Source organism: Dicentrarchus labrax, unplaced genomic scaffold (genome assembly GCF_905237075.1).
Source record: "Dicentrarchus labrax unplaced genomic scaffold, dlabrax2021, whole genome shotgun sequence".
NCBI classification, from domain to species: Eukaryota; Metazoa; Chordata; class Actinopteri; family Moronidae; genus Dicentrarchus; species Dicentrarchus labrax.
The window spans coordinates 8,691,540-8,719,280 of record NW_026136718.1 but is presented as its reverse complement, the minus strand read 5'-3'; the positions used below and the strand labels follow the sequence as shown (position 1 = coordinate 8,719,280).

The window sequence follows — 27,741 nt, the reverse complement described above, 5'->3', positions numbered from 1 at the left end:
TGATCTCAATCCCCATCCTGTTATGAAGAGTGGGGTGGTGGAGGTCAGGGTTAGGGTCCTGAAAGCAACATAGGCTCCCTTTCTGGACACCGTCTGCTATACAGTAAATGGAATTGGTTACCAAGGTTTGGGTGGTCATCACCACGATGACCTCTTGCTTACATTTACAGTGTGCACACAACAACACTAGTCACCCTCTTAGATGCCCCTATGGTAGATAAAATATGATAGGGTGCCTTTCTAGTGGCAAAAACGTGATGAAGTGCCCTTTAAGGTGCCCTAACCCTAATCTGTATCGCCATAAAACCAACTTTCTGCATGCTGGTGCCCTTTTTAAATTATTTCACCTCTGCCCCTCAAACAGCCTAATGCAAATAAAATTAAACGGGCCTTCGCACTCCACGTAACTCGGGGTGTTCTGTAGGAGCAGCAGCAGGAGATTATATATAAACCTTTATTTTATCTGGTAAGTCCCACTGACATCGAGATGTAATTTTCAACTGAGACCTGAGTACATAAGTGTTTAAATACAAACAAAATGTGAAAAAATATAAGACAAGATAGGAATGGATAGACTGTATTGACCCTGTCAACATCAGGGTGGGATTTAATTATGTCCCCGGTCGCTGGAGATCAGCTGTTCCTGGTGGGATAGGTGACCGAGGGATAGGTGGGTGGACTGAGGATCTTGATGGAGGTTCATCCATAGGTTTAGACATAATTTGTGTTGCATGGCTGACGTACAGTGAAGTTAGCTGGTGACCAAACCCGTCTTACTTTATAAAACAAAGAAACACCTCTCTTAAGTAATGCTGTCAGTTCAGTAAGTGGAACCAGTCTGTCACAGTGTAGTATGAGGAAATAAACTCAGTGCCCATTCCTTCTCCACTCAACACTTAATTTCTGTAATGGCTCATATAAATATACATACCCAGGAATCCATCTGGCGGGAAAACTGTGCATTCATCACAGTTTGGTTTCAAGCCTGAAAGTGTTTTAAATTGATTCACAAATACACAAATATATCTTGCAGCTACAAAGCCCTCCCACGGCCAATTTTGGTCAGACCACATTTTGTTGATTCTCCTACCTACTTAGACGCAGCATATAGAATGGGTCAAACCATCAACAAAAACTGTGAAAGTGTGGACAAATGAAACTACCCCAGCTCTACAGGACTGAGTTGAGTACACACATGTTCAAATAGGCGAAAACCACAGAAGAACCACATTAATCTTAAGGAATATACATCATTAGTACCAACATGCTCATAGTTCACGTAAAATGGATGATGAAGAATTGTGGAGAATCTAACTGATCTACCAATCACATCCATATTGACTTGGTTAAAGGGGTGACATGGAGGACTTTTAGACCTTTTTATTTATTGGTAAAAACATATAGCCACACCAGGTTAGAAAAGCCGACCTGCGTCTATATGGGACAGTGCTTTTATTAAACGTTTTATGGTATTAGTTCTACAACATCCTCACTTTCATGTTGGCTGACAATAAATCATGTGAAATGGGAATGAGGAAATATTCTGTCTGTGACATCCACCTCTTTTGGCTGTACTACATAAACCTCACACCGGTCCACAGAGGACACAGTTCACCTGTGTAAGCTGCCAGTGTGAGAATGAAGATTGCTGTGATTTTCCTGTTGCTGCTGCTGGTCTGCTCTGGCTCCACAGATCAGAATCAGACGGAGGCAGAAAAAGAAATTCTTGCACAGCAGATCACATACCTACAGTCTTTACCACAAGACATCAATGCCGTGCTGAGAAAGATGACTGCTACGTTGGCTGAACAGAGAGTGGAGATACAATTCTTGCAAAAAGAGAGTCAAGGTACAGTATTATGTTGGGTAATGAGAGAAGGAATAGCATCAGGAACCTTCCATAGGAACCACTGTTGTTTTACAAGGGTATCAATGTCATTGCAGTTCATATCCAAAAGCACTGAAATTACACAAAGAAACTAGAGAATTATATTTCTTAAGAAATTTCGGGTGTGAATGCTGATTGCTAAAAGGCTAAATGAAAGTATAAGTATATTGGCTTTGCAATTATGTGAAAGGTGTAGAATAATTGAAGATTTGTTGAACAGCCTACGCTGGACTTAATTCCTGTCTTTTTTTTATTGAATGTATTGAATTTGTATGAAGTAACTGAAGGAGTATTGTAATTGAAAAAGTGAGAAAGAATCTAATTACTATGACTTGGACTAAGCAGTTTAATATATATTATATGGTTTGAATGTAGTTTCCAACTGAATTAATAAATATGTGTACAGTGTATAATTGGAAAATGGCAAAAAGATTAAAAATGTAGAATATATTGTAATCTCAGAGATGCATTGCATGGTTAGGTCTTTAGCCGAGGCACAGATCTCATGATTATGCTTTTGGGGCCGACTGCAACTAATCACCAAAATATGTTCCCCCACAAAATGGGAATCGTTCATAGGGAATGAAAAGGGGAAAAATCACAGGAAAAAGTTAAATATTTCAGAAATGATTAAAGTTATCAAAAATCTGAATAGAAGCAATAATATCCTGATTGAGCTGAACGTTTTGATTTTCTAACAAAGTTTCTATGCTGAAAAATGTGATAGGAGTTAGGCACTAAAAAACACGGCAGAACATTTTCGCTAAACTAAATATGGTTGTCAATGCAGTATTTCCAAAGAAACTGATGGTGCAGTGAAATCACACTCAAACTTATTTATCCTCTTTTTCAGAACATGCTGCAAAGCTGAAAGAAGTGGAGCAGCAGAAGTCTGAGTTAGAGAAGCAGGAGACTGAGCTGAAGAAGCAGGAGACTACATTGAAGAGGCAGGAGACTGAGTTAAAGAGGCAGGAGAGTGAGCTGAAGAAGCAGGAGTCTGAGGTTGTCAAGCTGAAGCAACTGTTGAAAGGTATTGTGTGTAAATAATCATGAATAATATTTAGCAGAATATTATTTATATAGGTAATCCAAACATTACAGTTGAGTTGACAGGCAAAAGAAAAACAGGAGCTCAGACACACACAGTCATGTCGTAATATAGGTTTTTTACTGACTCATATGACTAAGACCAAAGAATCTTTTACTTCAGGTCAATTCTGTCAGTGTGATAGGGGTCACTTATCTGGGTGTTCCACTTATTGTCCAGAGGTGACTCTGGGGACTCGTCTGGGTCTGAAGCTGTAATGGCTCGTAAGTGCAGGGAGAGAGTCGGTCGGTGAGGAGTCATGACTTTCAGTGCCAGGAGTCATGTTAGTCTCCATTCTGAACAGGATGAACAGGGACAGAGTTAGTGATGCAGACATTGTCATCAGCAGGCACATCCATGGAGACATCTGCAGCTTCCATGTTACCATTGTCATCAGCAGGCACATCCATGGAGACATCTGCAGCTTCCATGTTACCAACACCCCTGATCCAAATCTTGGCTTTGTTCCTCTAGGGTCACATGTTCTGTGCACTTGCTTTGCGAAGCTATGGCCCACGTATGGAATGGCTGTGAAAAACTCCAGTGTTGACTTTGATGAGACTGTAGTTCAGATCAGACATCCTTCGGGAGATGCGGTATAAGCCAGTGTATAGTGTGGCAAGCTTGGCGGTGAAGTTAGTTAATGCGTCCGAACTGGGATGAGACTTCACTCGGACAAGATCTTGAATTGTGTAGGAGACTTGGCAACATCTAAGGTCGTAGTAATGTTTCTGATGATCATGATTTGTAGCAAGCACTGCTCGGGCATGATCATGTGCCAGGATTTCCAGGAAGGGGACTCCAGGTCATCCTTCCCATGTAGGCTGGGTGATCAGGTCAAGTGGAGTCTCTAGCTCCCATCTGTACAACATGTACTTTCATCAGGTGCATTGCAAAACAGATCTGGGGAATCAACTTGCTCAGTCCCAAGTGCTGACACAACATGCTCGAGAAAATCACTCAGAAATGGCATCCCTCTGTCTGACATCAGGTATGATGCAGCACCATGTCGAACGAAGACATCAGTGATGAACTTGTTGGCTGCAACCTGAGCTGTTGCTTCCCTCACTGCGCTCACTTTGATCCACTTGGAAAATTAATCTACAAAGACAAGGATGTAAGCATTTCTTAGTGTGCAAGGCAGTGGGCCTACATAGTCCATGCCAGTGTATTGTTGGTTGGATGGGGACAATAAGACTGGCTGGCTTTCTTTGGCTTGGCTTAGTGATTTGACACACAGCACAAGAGACCACATACTTCTTGACATCAGAAGCCATGTTTGGTCAGAAGAATCTGAGCCATAGGCGTATCAGTGTCTTTGCAATGCCAAGGTCTCCAGCTGTGGGGTGGTCATGATACTACGCAAGCAGACATCCATGAATGCCAGTGCGAGCATACAGTTTCAGTTGTTTAAGTGGGTGTAGACCACACTTTGTTTCTGGGTCATGAAAGTAGAGGAGGCCATCCTGAACAGCATTTTGTGGAGGTTTCTTACTTTTATCGGCTGTCTTCCAACTGACGGAGCAACTCGCTGGTCACCGGGTCCTCCAGCATTCAGCTGTCACACATAGGGGTGGTCTGTCAACATCACCAGGGGAAGGGCACAGAGATCAAGACTTCAAATCACAGCGTACTCAGGCAAGAGATTAATGGGAGCGTCTTCCGAGGGAAGAGTATTGTGCGAAGGATTACAACAAACCGCTGGGAGATATAGTTATATAGAGATATAGTTATCCAGGTGATCCCCATTGGCATACAGGCTGTGTTATTAGTAGGCTGAATCAGTGGAGCTGACCACATACTGTTTAAGGGCCAACTTTGAATGCTTTCAGGGAGTAAGTCTGCTCAGATGGCCGAAAGGTCTATCGAGTGTGGCATCCAGCGGGGTGTTCGATGGTGACTGTGGAGTCACATCTTCTACATGATTGAACACAGGATGTTGAAGTGAGGTGGATGAGGAGGTGGAGTCAGTTTCCTCTTTGAAATGTCCTCCCCCCGGAAGTTTCCCTGCTTCCAACTCATTGGTCTTGGAGGATCCATGCAATAACTCATATCTGTGGGCAGGGCTCGTGGTAACTCCACAGTGCACTCAGGAGGATGTTGGGGTCCCCGAGATATTGTGGAGCGGTTGGGGCAGGTACAAGATGTGAAACCTGGCTTGGAGCATTTAAAGCAGTAGCTTCCCCCATCGGGTTTACTTCTTGCATGTGCATTGGGTAGATCTGTGGTGTAGGGGCAAAAGACAGAATGGTGCTCTTGTGCTTGCAGCACTAAGTCAATGACTGATTTGACTAGCATGCAGTAAGTTAGTTTTTTTTTTTTTTTCTGTAGTTTTCTGGGGCATGCTTACAAATGAGCGCAATTAGCGGTGGGGTTCTCAGCTAACCACACGGGCCAGCCTTCACTTCCCACATGCATCAATGAGTCTTGGTTGCCCATGACCCTGTCTCTGGTTGTTTTCCTTCCTTGGACCACTTTTGATAGGTACTGACCTCTGCAGACCGGGAACACCCACAAGAGCTGCAGGTTTGGAGATGCTCTGACCCAGTTGTCCATCACAATGTGGCCCAAAGTCGCTCAGATCCTCACGCTGCCCATTTTTCCTGCTTCTAAAGGCCTGGACACACCAACCCGATTATCGGCCATTGGACGTTGTCGAACAATCGGGCGAGGTCGGTAGTACCATGGCTTCTCCAAAACAGCCAATAATTCAAGTCACTAAGAACAACATTTAAACATTTAACTTAAAATGTAGCACTTAGCCAAGTAGTTTAAGGCCTGTAGGCCTACAAGTATGTGAGTTAGCCAAGTAAAACTAGCCAACAGGAAAGTAAAAATAAACCATGGCAGCCAATAATTCAAGTCCATAGGAGCAACATTTAAGCCAACTTAAAATTGTACCCGTCTTAGCAGAGTAGCTAAAGGCCTGTAGGCCCTGACCTACAAGTGAACACTAAACAGAAAGTCTCCTCTCCACATAACTGCGGACCAAGTGATCTACATTCTCTTCAGATTTTTGTTCAGGAATAGAATCTGATCGACGTGCTCTGGGAGAAGTGCACTTCTCTGAGCAGTGATGATATCTCCGGCGGTGGAGAAGACCCTCTCCGAGGAGACACTAGTGCCAGGGATGCAGAGGTACCTTTTAGCAAGGTGTGACAAGAGTGGATACTCATACTGGTGCTCCTTCCACCAGACCAGTGCATCTTCTTTCACTTCCAGGAGATCTGTCTCCTTTGTAGAAGGTCATCTGCTCCTTGGCCTCGTCCTCTTGGGTATTTGTCTTGGGTCGTGCTGCACCACCACCGTATCGTTCACCAAGAAGGGCAGCCAGTGGACAAGACGGCCTTGGATTCCTGGGTGGAGGATGCTGACCTTCAAATAAATAAACAATAAAAAAAAAATCACCTTATTTATAGTTAAGCACATTCCATAATTCCTACACAGAGGTTCAGACAACACAGTGCACTTCACTGGATAACAATGGGTGATACTGACCTTGACTGCTCTCTCCTTCCTTGAATCGCTCTCCATCATCTACAGCCTCTTCTTCGGATGCCATCCCCTCATCATCAGCGCTAGCATTTGCTGTCCCCTCTTCGTCCACACTCCAAAGTGACAACTAAATTAAATAGGTCAACATGAAATGAAATTCATGAGCTTTTACTGTAATAAATCTTTTAATTACTATATTTAATATCTATTATATCTATTTAAACCTTTTAACATTATAGTATTTATGCTTTTTAAACTATTTAATATTTATCCATTTTAAACTGTACACGTTGTAGGATTTGCCTTTTAAACTTTGAACAACGTATTATTTAGGCCTATGCTTACTCTCGCCAGGAGATGGCGGATAGGATACAAGGCCAAGGGTTAAACCTAGCAGTACCATCATTGCCTTACCTCTAATAGTGTGGGGGTCTTCTCCTTCTTCAGCTGTTGTCACGTCTGACTCGGTCAGTGTACACAGATACTTCTCGGTCTTCCTGACCTCACTCGAGAGCAGATGGCCGGTTGTTGCTTGAGGAATCTTTCCAACATGTCGTGCGCACTGTTCCACCTGTAGTTAAATAAAAGTAAGAAACTATATACCTATAGCGCCCTTTATGGCATGGATGCATAGAATGCTGCTTTACATTAATGACAAAATAAATTAGTGATAAAAACAAAATAATTCTGTGATTCCCCACTCAGCGAGGGCCTTTCTCCGATGTTCTGCCAGGTTGTATCCGGTGTGGCTCTCGGGCATGTCCCTGGTTTGTAAGACATACGTAACAAGCTCCCATTCCTCGTTGATAAAGTGGGGCCGTGATGGTGAGATATGCTTCAGTTGTTCACGAGGTCCACCCGTCACACGTCAGGGCAACTCTCTCTGTTCTGGGGAAACAAAATATCGATATATATCACAGGATCGCTAAAATTGCTCAGCCTTATATACAATGCTCTCTCTCTCTATCAGTTGGGCAGGTGGCTTTCTCAGCCTCTCTGTTGGCTAAAGGCCATGGACATGTCGGACCCTTTCCCACGCTCACTACTCTGATCTTCAAACATGTCACTACAAACATTGGAAAGGCCTACAACCCACACACAGGTACCTGAACTCTGTTATTTTTACCTATGATGATGTCTAATGTTGCAACAGTTGAATTTTCATTTACAAAGACTAAAAACAAATGTTCAACAGGTATTTTCACTGCACCAGTGAGAGGAGCCTACCACTTCGAGTGGTACATAATAGCACACGGAGATGCTAAACATCCTACAGCTGCTGTGTTGGTCAAGAACTCAGAGAACACTTTTCTTGCATGGGAACGTCAGAAATCCGATTCTGGGTCTGCTGCTATGGGGGTTACATTGCTCCTAGAGGTTGGAGATGTTGTGTTTTTGCGTCTGTGGACTAATTCAAGGGTGTTTGATAATACTAATCACCATACTACCTTCAGTGGTCATCTGCTTTTCACCATGTAAGACAGAAACAGTTCCTCTTTTCCTTTAAATTCTGATAATCATGCAGGTTTTTGTTGTCTTGAGCAGTTCTTGCACTGAACTGATCTCAAACTTAATCTGATAATCTTGAATCACTGTAGTAATGTATAGTGAACTTTTGATTTTCCTTTATATAAAAGCTGGATGACAGAATAGTGCAACAGCGATTAATAAAAATGTCAAAGTGATAAGTTTTTCAGATGCTCTTGTCAATAATAAAATAATAAACATACAATTATAATACTGTGTGGACATTTCTTTATTGTTTTTGTTTCAACTGTCAATATCATACTGAAGATACTGATCATACCACAGATTCATGACCTCAATGAAAATCCCTGACTGTAAGTAACTCCAACCCAGTCATCTAGAGAAGTGAAAGGGTGTGGTGTGACCTGTCCGCCCTGGCCCAGTAAATGTATCTTATTAAAACTCTTCCTTTGAGTCACTGACATGAACAGACATAAACAACAGTGAGTTATAGTCTCCATTGTTCACTTGATAGAAAAGGTACACACGAAAAAAAAGAAAAAAAAAACTCCTGAGAGCTAGAATGAGTGAGGAATGTGTGTTTTTCTGTAGCGTGACCAATTTCACAGTAGTTTTTGTTTCCCTTTTCTCTGGTTCTTCCACAGCTGTGTCACTGTGCCCTTTGGTAATATTACCCTAAACTTTATAAATGATTTGTTGCTCTCACGCACTCCTTCCAAATCATAGAGGTCTGCAGCACATGGGAACAGTTCTTGGGCTTGTGTGAGTGTGTGTTTGTGTGTGTGTCTTACACTCATTGTTCTCCCGTAATACCATTCCTTCCAGTAATCTCCCGTACTTCAGAGCAGTTATAGTTAATGACAGGCACACACAGGTCAGCTTCAGGGCTTGAACTTAGGACATCTTGTTTAAAGAACACATTCTCTGACCACTGGAAAACCCCCATCATCACAAATCATATTTTTAATGGTTTCCAAAAGTTTTAAAATGCATTAAGAAGGCTAATGTTGCCTACAGCACTACCCTGGAGGCCCCTGTTTATCAATTCAAATGTATTCATACAAGCCAGAGAGCACTTTATACCATCTGTACAGCATACAACACTCTATCAACTCAAAAACTTGACGGAAATAATTAAATCTTAAAAAACTTTACCGGGAAAAACAAATGGGAGAAATGTTAGAAAGTGCGACAGAGGAGTGATCCTCAAAGATCCACAGAACACACATAACTACAATATAGATTTAGAATATACAACAATAAACTCCAAGTACCAGATACACAGAAGAACTAATGAATTTCAATATACACCCTAGTAGGTTTGGGCAAGTGGACAAATATATTGGCTATTGTTTTTTTTGGGTGACACCAGAGTGGGTGGAATAGTGGAAAGAAGGTTTTGTCAGTTTGTTTTTGTTCCTGTGGGGTTAGGGTTAGGTGTACTTTGAGATTGCTTAACAAAAGGTTTTTAGTTTGGTATAAGAGAGAAACTTGACTTTTCAATTGACTTTTGAATTTTTTTAATTTAGAAGGTGGTTGTATTTTATTTTCCTTTCTTGACATTTGGTGAGTTTATTTTCTTTAATAAAGCTGTTAGAGCTTGTTGTTCGTGGTGAACTCACCTCAGGAATCTGTGACTGTTTAGCTCTTTCTTGTCTTGGATAAAAAAAGAAAAATTGACAGAGACACACAAATGGCATAAGCTACCCTCACAAATATTCAGATATGCGAAGAGACAGAATTAACTCTTAACTCTAGAGCAGGGCCTGATTCATGTCCTTTAAATGCAACTCTGGAAAATTACTATTCTCTACTTCTTTCCTTTTCTTTTTGATTGCAGCAAAAGGTTTAGCTATCCCTCTTTTCTCCTATTATGTATTGTCCCTGCCCCCTTCCCATGCCACAATTTTCAGTCCGGGAGCTCTGATTTGTTCTGACAGGTTGAACTGAGCATGTGTAGTGGCCTGGCCTAGCCTCACAGAGGAGAGAAGAAGAGAGAAGAGGAGAGAGCAGCTAACCAACCTGGGTAAGAGTTGTGGTTGAAGACATCTTGGAACACATGGGTCAATCCACACAATGAGTTACATGTATCAAGCAGGGGCATCATCAGAGTTCTGAGTGAAATAAATAAAACTGACATTTAAGTACATCGTATGGACCACACTGCTGATGACAGATGCAGATGCAGGAACAGCAATAACTGCACAGATTTCACCAAAAATAGATGAATTAATAAATTAGGATCTTGTATTTATTCTTTGACTTTAACTAGAATGTACCTGTTTTTCTAGGCAAGAATATTGACTGCAATCAAGCTGCCCCTGGTAGACAGGCGGTGTTCCCCCAACAAACTGATTAAGGTGTGTTTGTGCGTATGCAAGTGTGAGTACACGTGCAGAGGGAGAGAGAATATAGGACCAAGAAAGACAGACAGGCAGGCAGACAGACAGGCAGACGCAGTGAATTGGGATTTTGACAGGGTTTTTCTCTCACATCCTATCACAGGGACGACCAAGTCCTCTCTGTCGATCAGGTTGCTATGGCAACTGTGCAAGAGTTGCATACTGAGACACATTCTCTAGACATTTCTCTGTGGGATAATATCTCCACAGTTACATGCAGGCAACATCTTGTACAGCAGGTACAGACACAGATAAACTCTGACACACACACACGCACACAAACGTAGATTCATGCTGCTAAAGATCGTAACTGTCAGTGACTGTAAAAAACAAACAAAATGTAATGGTTCAAGCTTCTCATACGTGTTGCTTTTATCAGTCTACCATAATCTTCTATAATAGTAACTATTAGAGGATTTTTTTGGGGTATGGAAATGTTGGTCTGATAATTTAAAGCCCTAAAAGAAATATCAATAAAATCATAACTCAGTATCAAAAACTGGTAATAAAATAATCTTTGGTTGCTGTAGACTAGGCCTATAGATGATGTTCAGATCTCATTAATAGAGATGTATATATCTAAATCTGTGCAATCTGCATTTTGATTGATTAATGGGGTTTTTTTTTGCTGTAAAGGAAAAAAAAAAACCATAGTGACCATATTTGCCAAAAGGCCCAGCAGGTCCCCTCTCCTGCCGTGCACACACACACACACACACACACACACACCATTGCCTCTAGGCATAGTCAAACATGCATGCCACGCATACCGACCAAAACAGTGCAGTTGGATACTCACCGTTCATTAAATATAGATCCCTTGCTAAACATCGCATACTGTTTAAAGAAGAGGATCATCACACGGATCAGGTACAGTCTGCATGCTTTAGGGCCAAGTTTGTTCTCATATGCGGATACAAACATTTGGAAAAATCAAACATGGGTGAGACGTCCTTGTTATGCAACACTATTGGGCTGCATGTCAAATTGATGTTGTTTGCCAGAGGAAATTAATTTTAATGTTTCGATTAATTATTAAGGAAGGGGTTTGGGTGAGAGGCTGGTCAGGTGTATGAATCAGCCCAGTTAATAAAACACTACACGTGGCATTTAAGTCTTAATTCAGAAAATAAATAATAATTTAATAAATAATAATAAGTAGTATGTGGTTGAAGAGGAGCTGATAGTTTTAATTAGGCTGTACTAACGTTACAGGCTGAAGTGTGTCTTATTGTCCTGCATGTTAAGTTAGTAGACACTGTCTAGCAGGAGATCGTGCCCCCATCATCTGTTCAGACTTTGACATTGATAGATAACGTCAATTATTTTCTGAAATCAGGCTTTAACAGAGCACTTATCGCTGTTTAGAAGTCATTTATAAATCCCCAAAAGACTTCTATCCAACTGGAACCAAAATATTCAATATACTGCACGATTAAAAAGGTTTTTAACAACTTTCCGAAACTCTCCTTAAAACGATTAACGGCCCAACCGTTATGTTAGCCGGAAGTGACACATTTTTTGCTGCGCATTTTGTCATAAAGAGCTGGGAATTAATTAAAAATATAAACACACATTTATGAATCGTTATAGGTCAAAACATTATAAAATGTATGTTTGTATATTGAACTGATAAAAAAAAAAAAAAAAAAAAAAATAAAAAAAAAGTTGATGCGTCATACAAGCCGAGCAAGACGATAACGGCCGTGTTACTTCCGGCGACCATCTTTCTCCGGTGGAGGGAAACAGTCGCAAGTTTGGAAAGGAGTCGACGTTTTTTTGTAACTTGTGCAGTCGACAGAATATCTTTGTTTTCACCTGGACAGAAGATGCTTTGAATTACCAGAGGCTTCCTAAAATAGCGGTAAGTGTTGTATTTATCTTTGAGAAAAACGGAGGTAAACACCACTGCAGTTAGCTAACGTTACATGAGAGACCCAAACTGGTGCTGGGCAGTGCCTAAAGTTAAATAAAATGAGTCTGAATTATAGTGTATCATTTTACCACCTTGTATTTAAATTGTGTACAATGCTTTCTCTCGAGAAAAACTCTTACTGGCTTAAGTAATGGGCAGATGTGGCTGCTCAATTGATGGTAATATACAAATAGCAATATGGGCAAGTGCAATATGCAAATTGCAGAAGCTGCTTTTTGATAAAGTTGAAATGTGTGACAAACAGCATTATAATGAAGTACTATATTTGTACTAATTTGTAATGCAAAAAGAATCTTTATCACTGATCGTGAATCATTTTGCAATCACAATATCTGTAAAAAAATAAATAATTCACATAAGTTTTTACCATATCGTGCAGCCCTAATGTATAGCCAGCTATATTAGGTAAATTGTTGTCAGCTACAAATAGCAATCCACTTTGGATAAACATGTAAAGGTGGTAGGATGCTAATTGGTTGTAGGAAGCCATTTGACATGACTCTGCCCTGTGGATATATCCAGGCCCTTCACTTAGGCTAGGTCCAGACACAAAACCATTGCTGTCATTACACTGATAATATATGAAAGTATGAAACAAAGGTATGTTAGTAGTTTGGCTGAGAGAAGCAGTGAGTGTGTTTGTTTTTTTTTTTACCCCAGTGTTAGAGCCCTTAGTTTAACACAAAACACATGTGAGTCAGAATTGAGAATTAACAATACTAGAGGAGCACATAAAACTTATCGTGGGTTAACCCTAGTTCGTAGCTCTAGGGCTAAAATCTTTGATTGTGTGGGAATTTTCTGTGGCTCCGTCACTATTTGCCAGCTTTAATAATTTGAGCACATCTGAACATTGAAAATGAAAGTGAATCCAGCCCTGTGGCGTAAATGATCCCTGACAGTAAATAAAATGATTTGCTCGTCATTCATTTACGGTAAATGATCTACTTCCCTCTGAGCTGGCCTGTGTATTTTTTCTTAAGAAATGTTCCTGTAACCATGGAGACCCTGTGCAGAACAGCTTACATCCTAGAAAGGAAACAGGAAACTGGCATGTCTTTGGTAATTGGAACCATCCTTTATCATACGAATTTCTGGTACATGTAGGCCTGCTGCCACTTGATCTGAACTCATGAGTAAGAGCTTTAGTACAAGCTGACATGGATGACGAATACATACTGATGCAGCTTCCTGATATATTTTACCAACACTTGGCCAATAAAGTGTCCTGCCAGGGTAATTTTAGTGTAATGATTAAATGTTGAAATACTGTTATCCAACCGTAGCTTCTGACACATTATTCCTGTAGTCAAAGATAAGTGTTTGTAATTGCCCTCTTGAGTATTTTGCACTTGAGAAATGTGTTAGTTGACAATCATTTACTGCATAAAATGTTGCTATGGGTCCTTCACAATCCATACAATCACACAGTTTTCAAATGTCTACTGTCACACGTCGTCAATGTTTCTTACAATGTGAACACCAGTTACAGGTCTTTATTTAAAATATTCTTTCCAATCATGGATCCGAAATGTACAAGACTGGTTTCTATATAGTCTTCAGGTTTTTTTTTAATGAAAGTTAAGGGAGTGATTTTGGGAATACAAGGCCCTGTAGCCTTGACATAGTTGTGTCCTGATATTAGTCACCTAGGGCCTTGAAATCACAGAACCCCTGACAATACTATAGACACAATGGAGACAATCTAGCACCTGGTTAAAGTTTATTACTCGATGTTGCAATCCAGCACAGGAAAACAAGGGCTGGAGAAGGGAGTAGAGAGAGGAGAGGAGGACACAAGAGTGATCTGCTTTTGTCATCTGAAACAGCTGTGTAATTATATTTTGGCGTCATTGTACTCCAGTCAATTCATTCAGGTCGATTGGCCAAGCTCCCTGCATCATGGGGTTTTGCACAACTGAAAAATAATTAGCATTTGTTTGGGAAATTAAATAATCAGTTTGATTAATCACGCTGAGTATGTTTTATAAGAGCTGTGGCGTTGATGCCTGGGGAGAGTGGAATCAAACTATCGGAGGCCAGGCCAGACTGTACAACATCAGCATGTGATATCATTTGTGTCCAATCAAAATGGGTTGGCGTGTTGTCCTTAATTTTGTTGTTGCATGTGATGATTCACATGGAGCTACACCTGAGCTCCGGGTCTGGCTCCCATTCCAACATTTCCATCCTGTATCAGTGGTGGTCCTGGCACGTACCAGCCACAGCATGAATACTGCAGTCCTTTTCGGCACATGCGTGTTCACTCTTTAATAGCACATTTTAGGTTGCTTAAAAACGTGTGCTGATGGCAGTTGTTAAGTCAGATTCTCCTGGAGAAATTTTGCCACGGCTTTATATTTATTTAAACATATTTAGTTAGGAATTAAAAGATTGAGTCACAATTTTTTAAGTCTGTCTTAAAACATAGTCCCATATGAACATTGTAAATGCAATCAGTCCTCCTGTTCATATTGGCTATTATCAGAACGCTAATAATGTACTTTCACTGTGGTGGGGTACAAAATCCACAGCCCTCTTTCTGGGCAGAAATGTATCCCACTGTTTTTTCTGATGTTCATGTGAGGCTTCAGCAGTCTGAGTTAGGCAAATAAAGTAGGTATCTTCAAAAGTTACAATATTTTAAGTTCAAATCTACCCCATTGTTTTAAAACCAGACCTATCCTTTAAGACCGTAGTAGAAGACATTTGTGGCCTTTAAACAAAAGTTGAGTGCAGATGTTAGATGTAGGTCTGGGCTTGGGTGTATTGCATTGGGGCAGCTATAATATCCAACTGCATGTGTGAGTATTGAAGCAGAGGGAGTTCAAGTACAGGTTTGTGATATGTGGGAAAAGCTGTGGGGGAGAGAAGGGATTGCCAAGCTTGAGAGTGATGAGTGAGGAATGAGATTTCAGTTTTAGGTGGACTTTGCCTGGGAATTCAGCCTGGGAAAGTTTCTCATCTCTGTTTCCTGTGTTGAACTGTGAACATCCTCAAATGCAGCATTTCCAGGCAATGGATTCTGGGCTCTGCCCATTAAGACAGTACTGTCCCTATATCATGTCACTAGAAAAGGTCTGTGCAGGTTAAAGTAATACAGCAACACTCACATAAACAAAGTCAACTTTTGTCAGTGACTTTCAGCAAGGCATTGAGTGTAATAGTCTTTTGTATATTGCCTCCCTGAATCTCCTCTGAACGTTTGAGCAAATAGAAATAAATAGAAGTAATAATCTAGGCTATCCTCAGCCGACTTGCATGGTTAAATACAGAAAGTGTTGTTGCTGTTGGAGAATGGGTGAGTCATTCATGCTGCTTTTGCCATGGATTGTTCATGGGGGAAGCCTTACAGTGTGGTAGTGTGGAGAAGCAAAGTATTTCCTTGAAATATCAGTCATTCAAGCCTGTCTCTGCATGCCTGGGAAAACACCAACTATTGACCAAACCAGCCCACTAACTGCGTCATAATTTACCTGTATATTTCTGTTTTAAGCAAAAGACGTAAGGAGTTTTCTAAATACTAGTACATTGATCATTTTAAACAGTCACCTTGCTCAAGTAGCCAGTATCTATTAACTAATTGTTTTTGATGTTAATGCCAGTTCATCATGTCCTTTTTTTGTAACATTTTCAAGACCTATATGGCCATATGTTAGATTATATACATTTAGGTGTTCAGTTTAATTATGTTAAATGTGTTTTTGTGTTGCAGATCACAAATGGACTTTGCTTTGAAACAGTAGCTGGCTAAAGAGACCCGAAGGAAAAGAGGCAGAGCATATTGGGACTAAACGTTCCATAATCAGCTGATATCAGAGTTTGATTTTTCACATTGAGGTAGGTGGGGTTTAAAACATGATGTACTGTAGTAGTCGTGCGTCTCTCAGCATCACAGAGGCTGTCCATTTTATGGCAGAGGGTTTACCGGAAGTGTGTGTGTGTGAGGGATTTGGGTGAGCTGTGTGTTCGTGGGTGAGCTGCAGCTTTCTGTGAGGAAACGAGGAGAACATATGCTTTAATATTTGACACTCAAGAGATGGTGTGAAACAAGTCAGCAATGAGTAAGAAAGAGCAAGGCATGCCATGCTTTCTGGGTAGAAGTGCTTTTGCGAGATTTGTGTGTCTTTTTTATATACTGTATAGGAGTGTGTGTTTTCACATGTATGTGTATTATCTGCTGCTGCATTCTGGCAAAGAGTACGCACTCCCACGTGGGTCCACAGGACACCTCACCTCAACATAGGTCAAACCAGAATGGCACATTGCAGTCTCCACAACACTACAGGGAGTTCACAGTAGAACATGAAGTCTAGTGCAGGAAGTTTATCACATCTGTATATTTAAAAGGTTTCGTTTTTTAAATACATGCTGTATTGGACCTGGGGGTTACATTTATAGTTGTTATTTATAATTATAATTTGATGTTCTTGAGCTTAACTGTAACAGATATCCTGTCTTTTTGTAACTTTTTTAATAACAAAATTTGTGTTTTTCTTTTTTCAAATATTGAAAATCCAGAATCCTTTAAGCTAATAACTTGCATGTGGCGCATCATTTCTCCTGTCAGCAGAAAATGCTTAAAAAGTGATGTTACATTGGAAATAAATTAGTAATTTAAAGATAAATATGACAACCAATGCATTCCCCTTTTCCAGTGTGACTGTTTTCTATTACCTGCTTATAAATATCCTGATTAGGCAGAACTCAGAAATATACATTTTTAGAGTGGCAATGCCATCTCAAAACCTAGTTTTGGGGCTAATCCCATGACTCCCCCAGTAGTGGCCCATTCCTGGTGCTCGGCTTTAGTGATGCACTCAGTGTTACCTATTCAATAAAATAAAAAAAATAGAAAAGTACAAAAATGTCTGTACACTTCCAGGATCACCCATCCACTTGTACCTATTACACACACAAACACCAAACACACTTCTACATATTTTGCACTGTAGTAGAAGATTCCTGCTGTGTTACCGATCCTCTGCCCTCCCGTCGCAGGAAGCGTGTGCTTGGTTCTAGTTATGTTCATAGCCTACATTTAGTTAAAAAGCCTGTAAAGAGAGGGAGAACATGAATACTGTGTACCTTACTATGACAACATATATCTCCTACTTCATGTGTTGAGTCATGTCCCACTGCTACGTTATGTCAGAGGCAGCTACTCTTACGTGCTATCAGACAGAGCAGATCTTAATAATCTATACTCCTATTTTAAGATGTCTCATGAATTATGGGTTCAGTATTAAATGCGTCATTGGGAGGCCGATCTGGTCTCCTACCAGCACGTCACAGCACACACACACACACGCGCATAACCTATATTAGCAACTTTCTAGTGGGTGTCCAGCCAAACCAGAGTGAGCCAGAAAGCAAGCGTAGGCAAGTTTCTCTCTTTTTTTGGTCCAAAACTGATTCAGCTATGGGGTATTCTGTGAGTGTTCTGACACAACTCTGTTTCCACCTTAGCTTTAGGCAAGAGAGTCTTTTAGCTCAATGTCTTCTTTATGGGAGTCATTTAAGTTAAACATAACCACACCTTACAAATAAAATTAATATCAAGTTAAAATTGATTAAACTTGATATTGAAATTTTCTGTTTGAATTACCCAAATAAGCTATTAGAGAGTATAGAACTCATCTCTGTGCTATTTTTGTTGTCTTTAAAATACTCCTTTTGAAACTCCCTGCAGTGAGTTCATCTGGCTCCATTCTGTCATCTCAGCCTGGCTGTCCAAGCAAAGACCGGTACTCTTGGGAGTGGCCTAATTTAAACTTCTCCACTGTTTATAGATATAAGCTGATTGTATAGCAAGTTTGGGCTCTGTTTATTTAGGCTTGGACCCTGTGTGCAAATAGTAATTGGTGTGAGTAAGAGGGACTTATTGAACCGGTGTTGACATCCTGGAGACCATTAGGGAGACCGCAGACCAGACCGGCCCAGTATCAGAGGGATGAGCTCATCTTTTCCATCCCCCATTCTAAGGCTGGAGGGGAGGACTGGATTTTCAGAGGGGGCTTTTAATTGGGGGGGGGGTTGACTAGATGGGGTTTGGGGTCAGAGAATAGTCCAGACTGACAGTGTTTGCTATTAAACTGGTACTACAGGGCAGGGAGGCAGTGGGAAATGTAGTCATACAAGACTATAATTTCAAGTTTATTCAAGTTGATTTTCATTTTGTACTGAACTGACCCCTTTTAAATGTGCCGTTGGATGGCTGGTGCAAAGTCTAACTGAATATCTTACAATTTGACCAACTATGTTACCTAAACACTGAGGTAGCTAACTAGCTAATTAACTGACTGCTGACTGACTGTCTGACCTGGCACCCAAAATAAAATGTGTCCGTACTATTTGTCCCAGACAACACAGAGTCCAAGCTAACTCTTGCTATAAACTATAAGCTAGAAATCAAAATAATACCCCCAGCGGCATCAGACTAAACAAGCTAAATTCACCTTTGAGCTGGCAGTCAGCCTCCTCAGCATCATTAAGTAATTAGGAAGTGGGTGCCAATTAGACAGAAAACCTTGCCGCTTGATGTAGTGTGTATGTGTTTCTGTGTATATGTGTGCCTGGCCCCCTGGGCAGGGCAGCAAGTGGGGTAATGACAGAACAGTATGTCTGTCTGGCAGTACTAACAGACAGAGAGCATCATGAGTGGCTGGATGGCACGTAGGCACTTGAAATGGCACCCTGCCATCACCACGCCTTATCGCCCTGCATGCCTTCCCCTACCGCTGAGTGGAGAGTGAGTTGTTTTGGTTTGACTGCACTCACTGCTGCCTAATCGGTGGGTGGGTGTTTGTCTGTGTACATTTAATGACTGCTGCCTAATCATCATCCCTCATCAAGGCACTTTGGGGGTAGGGAGAGAAGGAGCAGGGTGGAGGTTTGTATGGATGTTGCTACAGCAGTGTGCAGGAAATGGCACAAGGCCTTGGGACGTGAGACGTGACCATTGCAACATGAGCCCAGGGAAGTCCCAGCATAGACATGACGTTAACTGAGAAGCATCATATCTGTAAAACGTCTGCTCTGTGTTGACATACCTGAAGTTTAGGGTGGCTTACTTGACGTAGGTAAGGAGTAACGAGTGTACATGTAAGCGTAGCTTTAGTTGACAAAGGACAAAATGTACAGTGAAAGGTGACAAAACATGAATGAACATATTTACTGCTAACTGGTGTGCCAGTGTTGACTACTAGCTTTGAGTGAACCTGATGATTTGATAGTAGGAGAAAAGTCACCCCTTCTCTCACTGCATGATCATGTGCCACTGGGCTTTCCCTGCTCTTCAGTGTCGTGCTCCTGTAGTGCTGAATTAGTGTCATCATCATGCTCACCTCAGTAAGTGTGGGAAGAGATAGGACCTTGTTGCACTGGTTTGCTTTTTCTTTCTTTTTGATTACAAATTTCATTGTTAAAATGTTTGGCAGCCACCATAGTTTCTCCTATATGTTTGGAAGGCTGAGCTGTATTCAAATGGTTGCAATGTGCAACTTCATGATGTCACTCAATCTGACACAGTGGTACTTTAAACTATCACTAAATACTGTCACTAAATACAAATATCCATACTTTGTTCCCGAAGCCAACTACAGATTGCTTATTTTGTTTGACCATCAGACAGAAAACCAGAAGTTAGTTACTTACCATGATATGAAACAGAAAAGCAACAAATCTTCATATTTCAGAATTTTTACTTTTTTACTACCATTGATTTATTTTTTGTTGATTTGTCTAATCAGTAATCCAGAAAGTGGTTTGGTGCAGTGTTCTGGCACACAGCGAAGAGCATAATTTGTGCAAGATTGCTATTTTTGTTTTATGGGGAAATTGAGGATGGAACTAGAACGCATTTGATAAATGATCAGCAATTCAGGGACCTCAAGTGGCATCGCCATACCTCATCCTCCATTCCCAGTGGCTCTTCACTTGCCAGATGATAACGGCAGTCTGCTACTAAATGCAGCTTTCCCTTCTTAACTGTAAACAGTAACAGAGTGGTGACCCATTTGAATTCGTCTTGCAGTTTTTGCTGTTGGTGAAAACAGTTTGGGACCTGCCAACAGATGCAGAGACACATCACTGAAAATTGCCAGATTAGAGCAACACTGCACCCCACAGGCGAAAGGCATGAGCAAAGTTGTAGAGAAGTAGGTCAGAGGGAGGGAGGTATAGGGTGGTATAGGGGTAAATAGAGGCAGATGCAAGGTTGAGGGTGGGAGAGAGGGGACTAGATGGGGTGGGGATGGAGAAGATTTGCTTTTTCTTTTGCATCTGCTGTTTGAAATAAACCTTCTTCAGCCATCTGAGAAGTATATGAAACGTGCCAGATATAAGAGAATCCTTGCTCATAGTCTATTTCTGAATAGTAAGTGCTGTCTAAATGCTGGGGAGACTGCACCTCTCTCAGGAGAGTGTTTTACTGAGATAAGGACTCGAGAACATGTAGCAATGTGCTTGAATGTGACAATAAAGTGAAATGTCATTGGTGTCACTGCAGGTATCAAGCTTGTGTTTTAACGCTAAATTATAATAACCTACCTGAACCACAAGAGACTGTCATAACTAACAATGGGATTAGTTCTGCAGTGATTGTGATTGTGCGGATGCTATAGCTGGATACTGGGAAGTCAAAAATGGGAAGTAAAAACGCTTTAGTGGATTATTATTCTTATGTGTTTAGTGTGTGTGTTGTGTGTGTGTGTGTGTGTGTGTGTGTGTGTGTGTGAGTGAGAGTGAGAGACAGATCTGTTGCGTGATTTACTGGTCTTGAAAATGTAATTTAGAGCCGGGGTTGGAGCGGTACTATATATGGTAGGGAATAGAGCACTGTGTTAAAGGGATCAGCAGGTGGCGCCAACACCATGTCTTTTGGTGGCTCTTGCTGTAAACATACATACAAACATTTTTAGTCCAGTTCACCTAAATCAATGCCAAATGTCACTTTTTGCTGTCTAATTGTTAGCGTACCTTACGCCAAAAAAAATAATACATTTTAAAAAAGGTTTTTCATCAAACATATTTTGTCAGTTTTTTTGTTGCAACATATACTAACAGTGAATCAGATGCTTCTTAGATAAGATAGAACTTCAGAGGAAAAAACAACTGAAGTAGATTGATTAATGTGCTGCCTTTTTAATAGGATAAACAGACTTTTTGACAATACTTTGGTTCATCAGAGCAAAAACAAAAAGGAAACATTTCTGTGCAAATTAACTGCAATTGTGTTTGTCTTTGTGAAATAGAAGTCCATAAAATTGGTAATTAAATTCACTGATATACAGCATAGCCTTGCTTATCCAGACACATAGACTATTGCAGACTGTTTGAAAGGTTGCTGATTTTTTTTAAAACATCATAACAAAAGTAGAGATGTACAGTTAAAATCTCTAATGGATACAGTTGCAGACATTTGTCTTCTGTCACTTCAGAATTTGTACATGAATAAGGAAAACGATTGTGTGTGTGTGTGTGTGTGCGTGTCTGCGTGTGTCTGCTACTGCAGTGAGGGACATGCTGACCTTCACTGCCCAACTTATAGCCTGGACACATAGCCTGCTGTGCCACATTACAATTCTCCGTCTTCACAGGTTGTCTTCCTGTGTAGTCGAGTGTATGTGTACATCAGTACACCAGCAGTTGTTAAATGATGCGCTAGTATCGGCATCAGCGTACGTGCATGTCCTCTGAGCAGCTCAGTCTGGCAGAGTCCTTGGTTACTCCTCATTCTCGTCTGCCTCTTCTCTTTTCCAGTGAAAAATCTTAGTCATCTGTTCGTCTTCTCCAGTCTCATCCCTCTGCCTGGCTGGGGTGAGAACAAGGGGGTCCATGGAGAGAGCTTTAAATGGCTGAGGAGCTGTGTACCGGCTGGTTTCGCATTGTTGCAGGTACAGTAGGTAAAACCCCTTTCTTGACCTAACAGTATAGTACAGTACAGCACCTCTTCAGGAGTGAGAACATGGATTGTCAGTGCACCTGTAAATAAAATATAAAAAATATAGGTCACTTTTTATTTTCAGTTTTAGGGGTTACTCCAGATTATCTGGTGCATGAGGTGAAATGGGAGCTGTGTGTCTAATAAGTGTACAGCGTTTTACTTAATTTATTGTGTGCGCTTTTGGCTGTGTGGAATATACCCTCACTTTTCTGTTGATCTTACTGATCTGTTATGGCCATAAGATGTTGATACAGGTGTCTTTGCATGTTCACTGTGCAATGTGTCTTCTCAGGGGGTGCATCACACAGGCACTGTCATTTAGAGAGAAAAAGAGAAAAGGGCAGACAGAACTTGTAAGGGAGAAAGGACGAAATATTCCAAATGTCCCGCACACAACAAAATAAGAAAATACAGGCAGAGGGCAGCGTCTCTGCAGATACAAACACTGCCACACAATGCTAGTGAGTCATATGTGATGATTGAGAGGGATTCATTTTGAGTCTATATGTTGTTTTTTAGGAAAGACCTACATTGTTTTGTTTTTTTCCTCAAGTTTTTTGTATACATTAAAGTGGTGTCTCATAATGGTACACTACCACAATACTGTGTCAATGGAGGTATGGAGCATGGTCACAAATGGCACCTCTCTCTGGCCATGTTATGTAAGAAAAATGTGCACTTATCTACATCAGCATGTGATTGTCTATTCCTCTCCATAGTAAATAAGACATACGTGTGTGTCTTTATTCAGGCTGCTCCATTCCTGTAGCTCCAAAACAGAGCTTATAGGGCATTAGGCTGTATTTAGCAAATCCCCCTCCCTTCCTCCTCCCTTTTTCTACATTCCTCCACTAGTTGGCATGGTAGCGTTTGTCAGCTGCATAATCACTATACATATCTATTTATTTGTACAAATAAATGGTCAAATGTCAGCCTAGTTGCCACATACCTGTTGGGTACACTATATTGATGGTATTACAGTACACTGAGCAAATATCCATAATATTTTTACCTTTACACCAGCACAATAGTAAATCTCTCTCATGACTCACAGAGAACACTAGATGGCAGTGCAGGAGAAGATGCTATTTGTCTCACAGCTAAGGGAGTTAACAGGAGTGAGACACAAGGAGTAATGTACAAGAAGATGGGAGCGGGAAAGAGAAAGTGATTGAAAATGGAGCTTTAGAGAGAACAGAAAAGACGAAGTAGATAAGAGGACAAAAGAAGGGATGGCAGCAGAAAAAAATTAAAAGAGAGGTGCAACTGTAGTGAGGGGGTAGAGGGAAGGATGGGGGGGAAGGGAGTAAAAACTGGGGGCAGGGTGGGGACCCTCTTTTTGGGAGCATCTGCTGGGTGTTAAGACAGAAGAGCTGGCAAGGAAAGACAGAGCAGTGAAAGGAGGGAGGAGGCAAGTGACAGAACGAGTCACATAGAGGCAGCTTGACAAAAATAATGGGCTTAAAACAGGGAAAAGGGAGAAATCAGTAAATGAAAAGGAAAGAAGTGATGAATGAGAGAGAGTAAAAGAGATTTGGAAGGAGGGAGGGAGTCACCATCACATGGGTTTAAGCATGGCTTGGGAGGGTTCATTGGGCATAGAGAGGCACCGGCTAGCTCTTGTTAAAGGATGGCTGAAGACAGGGAGATAGGCAACAGACAAGGAATTCCAATAAACACACATTATATACAGTATAAATCCGTATGTATACAAAGTCATGTATGTGAACGCCCATAAACCACACACACTGCCGGATACTAAGACTGAATATTTTGTTTCCGCATATTTTCTTATTAGATATTGCTCATGCTTAATGAGAGGTCACATCAGTGCTAGAGAGTGGTGTCGCCTATTACTATATTTATGACGACCTAATACCTGAATACTGGGCTTCTGTAGGAATGGTCACCCAAACTTTGGCAGATTTTACTGTGTGTTGAACTGTTGATGTCCGAATGAGACATCCACAGATTACACAGAATGCACAGATTGGTGGCTGTAAAAAGGCCTTATGAACCAGTACTGAAGTTAGTTATACTTTTTATTGAGTAATATTAGGAAACTATGTGCAATAAACATGGACCAGCTGAGTGTAGAGGACTATATATTCTCTTCTGTGGAAGAACATGCAAGCTTTCCTGGGCCTTAAAAATAACAGAATGTAAGATTCTCTGACACAATAACTTTTTTTTCTTTTTTAAGGATCAAATTGTGCCACGCTGCTAATTTGCCAATTTTGATTATTTAATTATTAACATCATTAAGTCTTTTTGGTACTTTTTGCTCTTTATTTTTAATTTAATCTTGTACTTTTTTTATTACATTTATTTGTCTTTATGAAAACAGACTAAATACATTGGATTAAAGAAAAGGGATATTTATCATTGGAAATGAAGGAAAATTACTAAGATGAATTTTTAAAATTAATATGTTCTGTTTTCATATGTGCTTTATGGCTTACTATATGAGCTATACATGTAATATAATATAACATAAAAATAACATAAATAACAATCCTAGCACTAATACTAAGAACAGTACACTCAAATTGCTTGCTGTTTTCATTTCTTGTTAATTCACAGATTTAATAATTGACATTTTGGTGAAGCTTCACTTCACTGTTTAATTTGTTGTTGTTGTTTTGTAGGTTTGCCTAATTGTCAGTCTCCTCTCCTCTTTGGTTTATCCACATAAACATTCACCCCCCTCTTTCCCTCTCATTCTTTCTCCCTCTCTCTCCACCCTCTCATAGATAATTAATCAGCAAACACACACAAATGCAAGCGCACACCCCTCTCTGGGGGCTGTTCTGTCATCGGCCTTTCCTGCTCGTTGGTTGCAGCTGTAGCCTGCGTCGCCATAGCGTCACACTGATCGATCCTCGTCCCAGTGCAGTGGGAAAGCACAGAGACAGAAAAAGACAGCGGAGTGAAACAGACTGGCAGAGAGAGGGGAAGGTGGGAGGGAACGGGGAGAGAAAGAGAGGGCAGAGTGAAACCACACCTTATTCCAGGGGGGGGCGGGACACAGGCAGTGACACACAAGCAGCTAATACAGGAATAGTCACTGAGCAGGAGGGTTAAATATTTTGTGCAGTGGTGTGTTATAATAGAGTCAGTGTATGTGTGCGTCCTCAACATGAGTTGTCACTTGGCTCACACCTGCACGTCACTCTCTCCGCGAGCAAATAATTAATGTCATTCACCTCTGGCAGGCTCGGCACATTGCACTGACATAAGGTAGGGTGCAGGGGAGGGGTGTGTGTGTGTGTGTGTCTGTCTGTCTGTGTGTGTCTGTGTGTGTGTGTGTCTGTGTGTGCATGTGTATTTAGCACTTTTGTGTATGTTCTGTATTTACTCTGTACATGCCTGATGGCTTTTTCTGTGCCTCTATTTGGATGTGTAAACCTGTGTGTATTTAGTGTATGCGCACAATTATTTGTCAAGCAAGAGAGGTTACTAATGTAGCGTTCTCTTGGGCCATGGTGTCAGGAGATTCAAGCTGTAAGCCATGTGACTCTACAAAGAGCTGCCGGGATTGGCTGAGGCCATCTCTGACCTCAGCAAACTGCCTCCGCCCCTCCTCAACACTACCACCCCCTCCACCCTCCCACCTCTGCCAAACACACATACACACACATAACCCTCCCTCCCTCTCAGTCTCTCCGCCTCCCTCCCTCTCTCTACCCTGCCTCTTTATTTATTTATTTTTTTCCTCCAGTTAGCTTTTCCCCCACCTCTCAGCATCCTCGACTGAATGTGTAGGTTAGAGCCGCAGTAGCAGCAGCAGCAGCAGCAGCAGCAGTAGTAGCAGCAGCATCCTCCATGGCTTAAGCCCCAGCTCTTATCGGCAGCCAGCCCGGCCAGGCCCCTACCCCTCCTCTCTCCTCTCTCTCTCTCTCTCTCTCTCTCTCTCTCTCTCTCTCTCTCTCTCTCTCTCTACCTCCTGGGCTAGTTGACAGGCGACGTCTGGGGGTGTTGGAGGCTCACAGTTAGCCAGGGCGTTAGCCACATGCACACGGCTGCTCTGCTGCCCATCAATTCTACTGTATCTCTGTGGTAACCTGGGGGCTTCTTCTTTTCTCCCCCTCCCCACACCTCCTGCTTTCATTTCAGGCTCCTTGGAGATAGAGGAATGCAAATCTGCAACCATGATGGAAGGTGAGGTGATTTTTAAATTTTTTTTATTATTATCAGTCTGTCCCGTTTTCTGTTGTAATTCAGGGTAATCCCCCTTTATGTCCTTGTCCTACAGCGCTTCATCTGATGGCAAGCGTCTATGTCTGTGTGTGTTTGGGAGGTTCAAATGTCATAAGCTGCCCTGCTATTTTGAGTGCATACATTCCAGTGACTTGCATGTTATTCTTAGGAAAAGGGCACATCCACTGAATGTCTACCACAGAGGCACAATGGCGAAGCTAATTGAACCGTGTGTACCTTTTGTGAGTGAGTGAGTGAGTGAGTGTGTGTGTGTGTGTGTGTGTATGTGTGTGCGTGCATATGTCTGAGTGCCCCCCAACCCCCCTTTTTCCCGCTTCCCATCGTAAAGGATTATTTGGATTTATTGTGCAGGAGGGCTTATGTGCCCAGCTGGCTCACTTGTATAAATTCTCTTTGTATGGTGTACTCTGAAACACATGCACACACGCGCATACACACTCACAGTAGCGTATGACTCTGCTCACACTACATTGCCATTTTACCCAGCACTCGCGTGTGGTTTGCATGTGCGTACGGGTGGATGCATGCGTACATTTGTACCCACCCAGCGTTGGACTGATCCATCTCTGTTGGGTTGAGTGTAATGAGGAAAAAGATAACTGATGATTGTTTTAGTTTCATGTCCCTTTAATTGATGACATCATCAGGAGGAAGGCCAGTGATGGAAGGATGAATCCCTACAGCTCTGCAGCTGGCACACGAAAGCATCCATCCATCCGTCTGTTTCATATTATATCTTTTATGTTGCTCAGGCATCCTATATTTAACGACCACTTGCCATTTGTTTGACCAGAACAACCTAGATATGTTGACATTTACTGAATCAACCTTGAATTATGTAAGCTGTGATAGTCCACGATATGTTTTTTTTTTTTTTTTTTTTTTAGGCAGTGAACATGGGAGAAATAAGGATGAAATAATAATCAAATGAAGTGTCATTTTTTGATTGTATTCCAAAAAAGCTAGATGGTGTTGTCATTCAAACCTGTTTATTCTGGTGCGTTTAACAAATGAGCCAAGGAAGAATCTCATTAGCTTGTCCTCTGGTTGTGTTTGTGTATATGTGTGTCTGTCTATGAGTGTTTCGAAAAGGAATTACATTACTGCTGTCCAGTTATATGTTGTTCACAGCAATCCCATACCAGAGAATACAAAATGTTGTTTCATAGTTATAGGCAGGTCATTTAACGGTGGGCAGGAACTTATGTATTCATTTTAAAGTTGGAGCTCTCAGATAGTTGGCAGTTTGTAGCACTTCTCAGCCATACATGTCACCAC

General features: G+C 41.3%; 2 protein-coding genes across 2 annotated transcripts in view; both read left to right on the top strand.

The window, feature by feature from the left end:
* Nucleotides 1–1,589: 1,589 nt before the first annotated feature.
* LOC127350758 (uncharacterized) lies at nucleotides 1,590–8,208 on the top strand. Its single transcript, XM_051377661.1, has 4 exons — nucleotides 1,590–1,849; nucleotides 2,742–2,918; nucleotides 7,441–7,572; nucleotides 7,666–8,208. The coding sequence occupies exons 1-4, from the start codon at nucleotides 1,639–1,641 to the stop codon at nucleotides 7,947–7,949; spliced, it is 804 nt and encodes a 267-aa protein (XP_051233621.1). The 5' UTR covers nucleotides 1,590–1,638; the 3' UTR covers nucleotides 7,950–8,208.
* A 2,932-nt stretch (nucleotides 8,209–11,140) lies between these two features.
* Nucleotides 11,141–27,741, top strand: part of sgip1a (SH3GL interacting endocytic adaptor 1a) — a 75,318-nt gene continuing 58,717 nt past the window's right edge. The window contains 4 exon segments of the mRNA XM_051376567.1: nucleotides 11,141–11,230; nucleotides 16,012–16,136; nucleotides 22,059–22,192; nucleotides 26,359–26,403. Coding sequence (XP_051232527.1) covers nucleotides 22,150–22,192; nucleotides 26,359–26,403 — 88 coding nt within the window. The 5' untranslated portion in view covers nucleotides 11,141–11,230; nucleotides 16,012–16,136; nucleotides 22,059–22,149.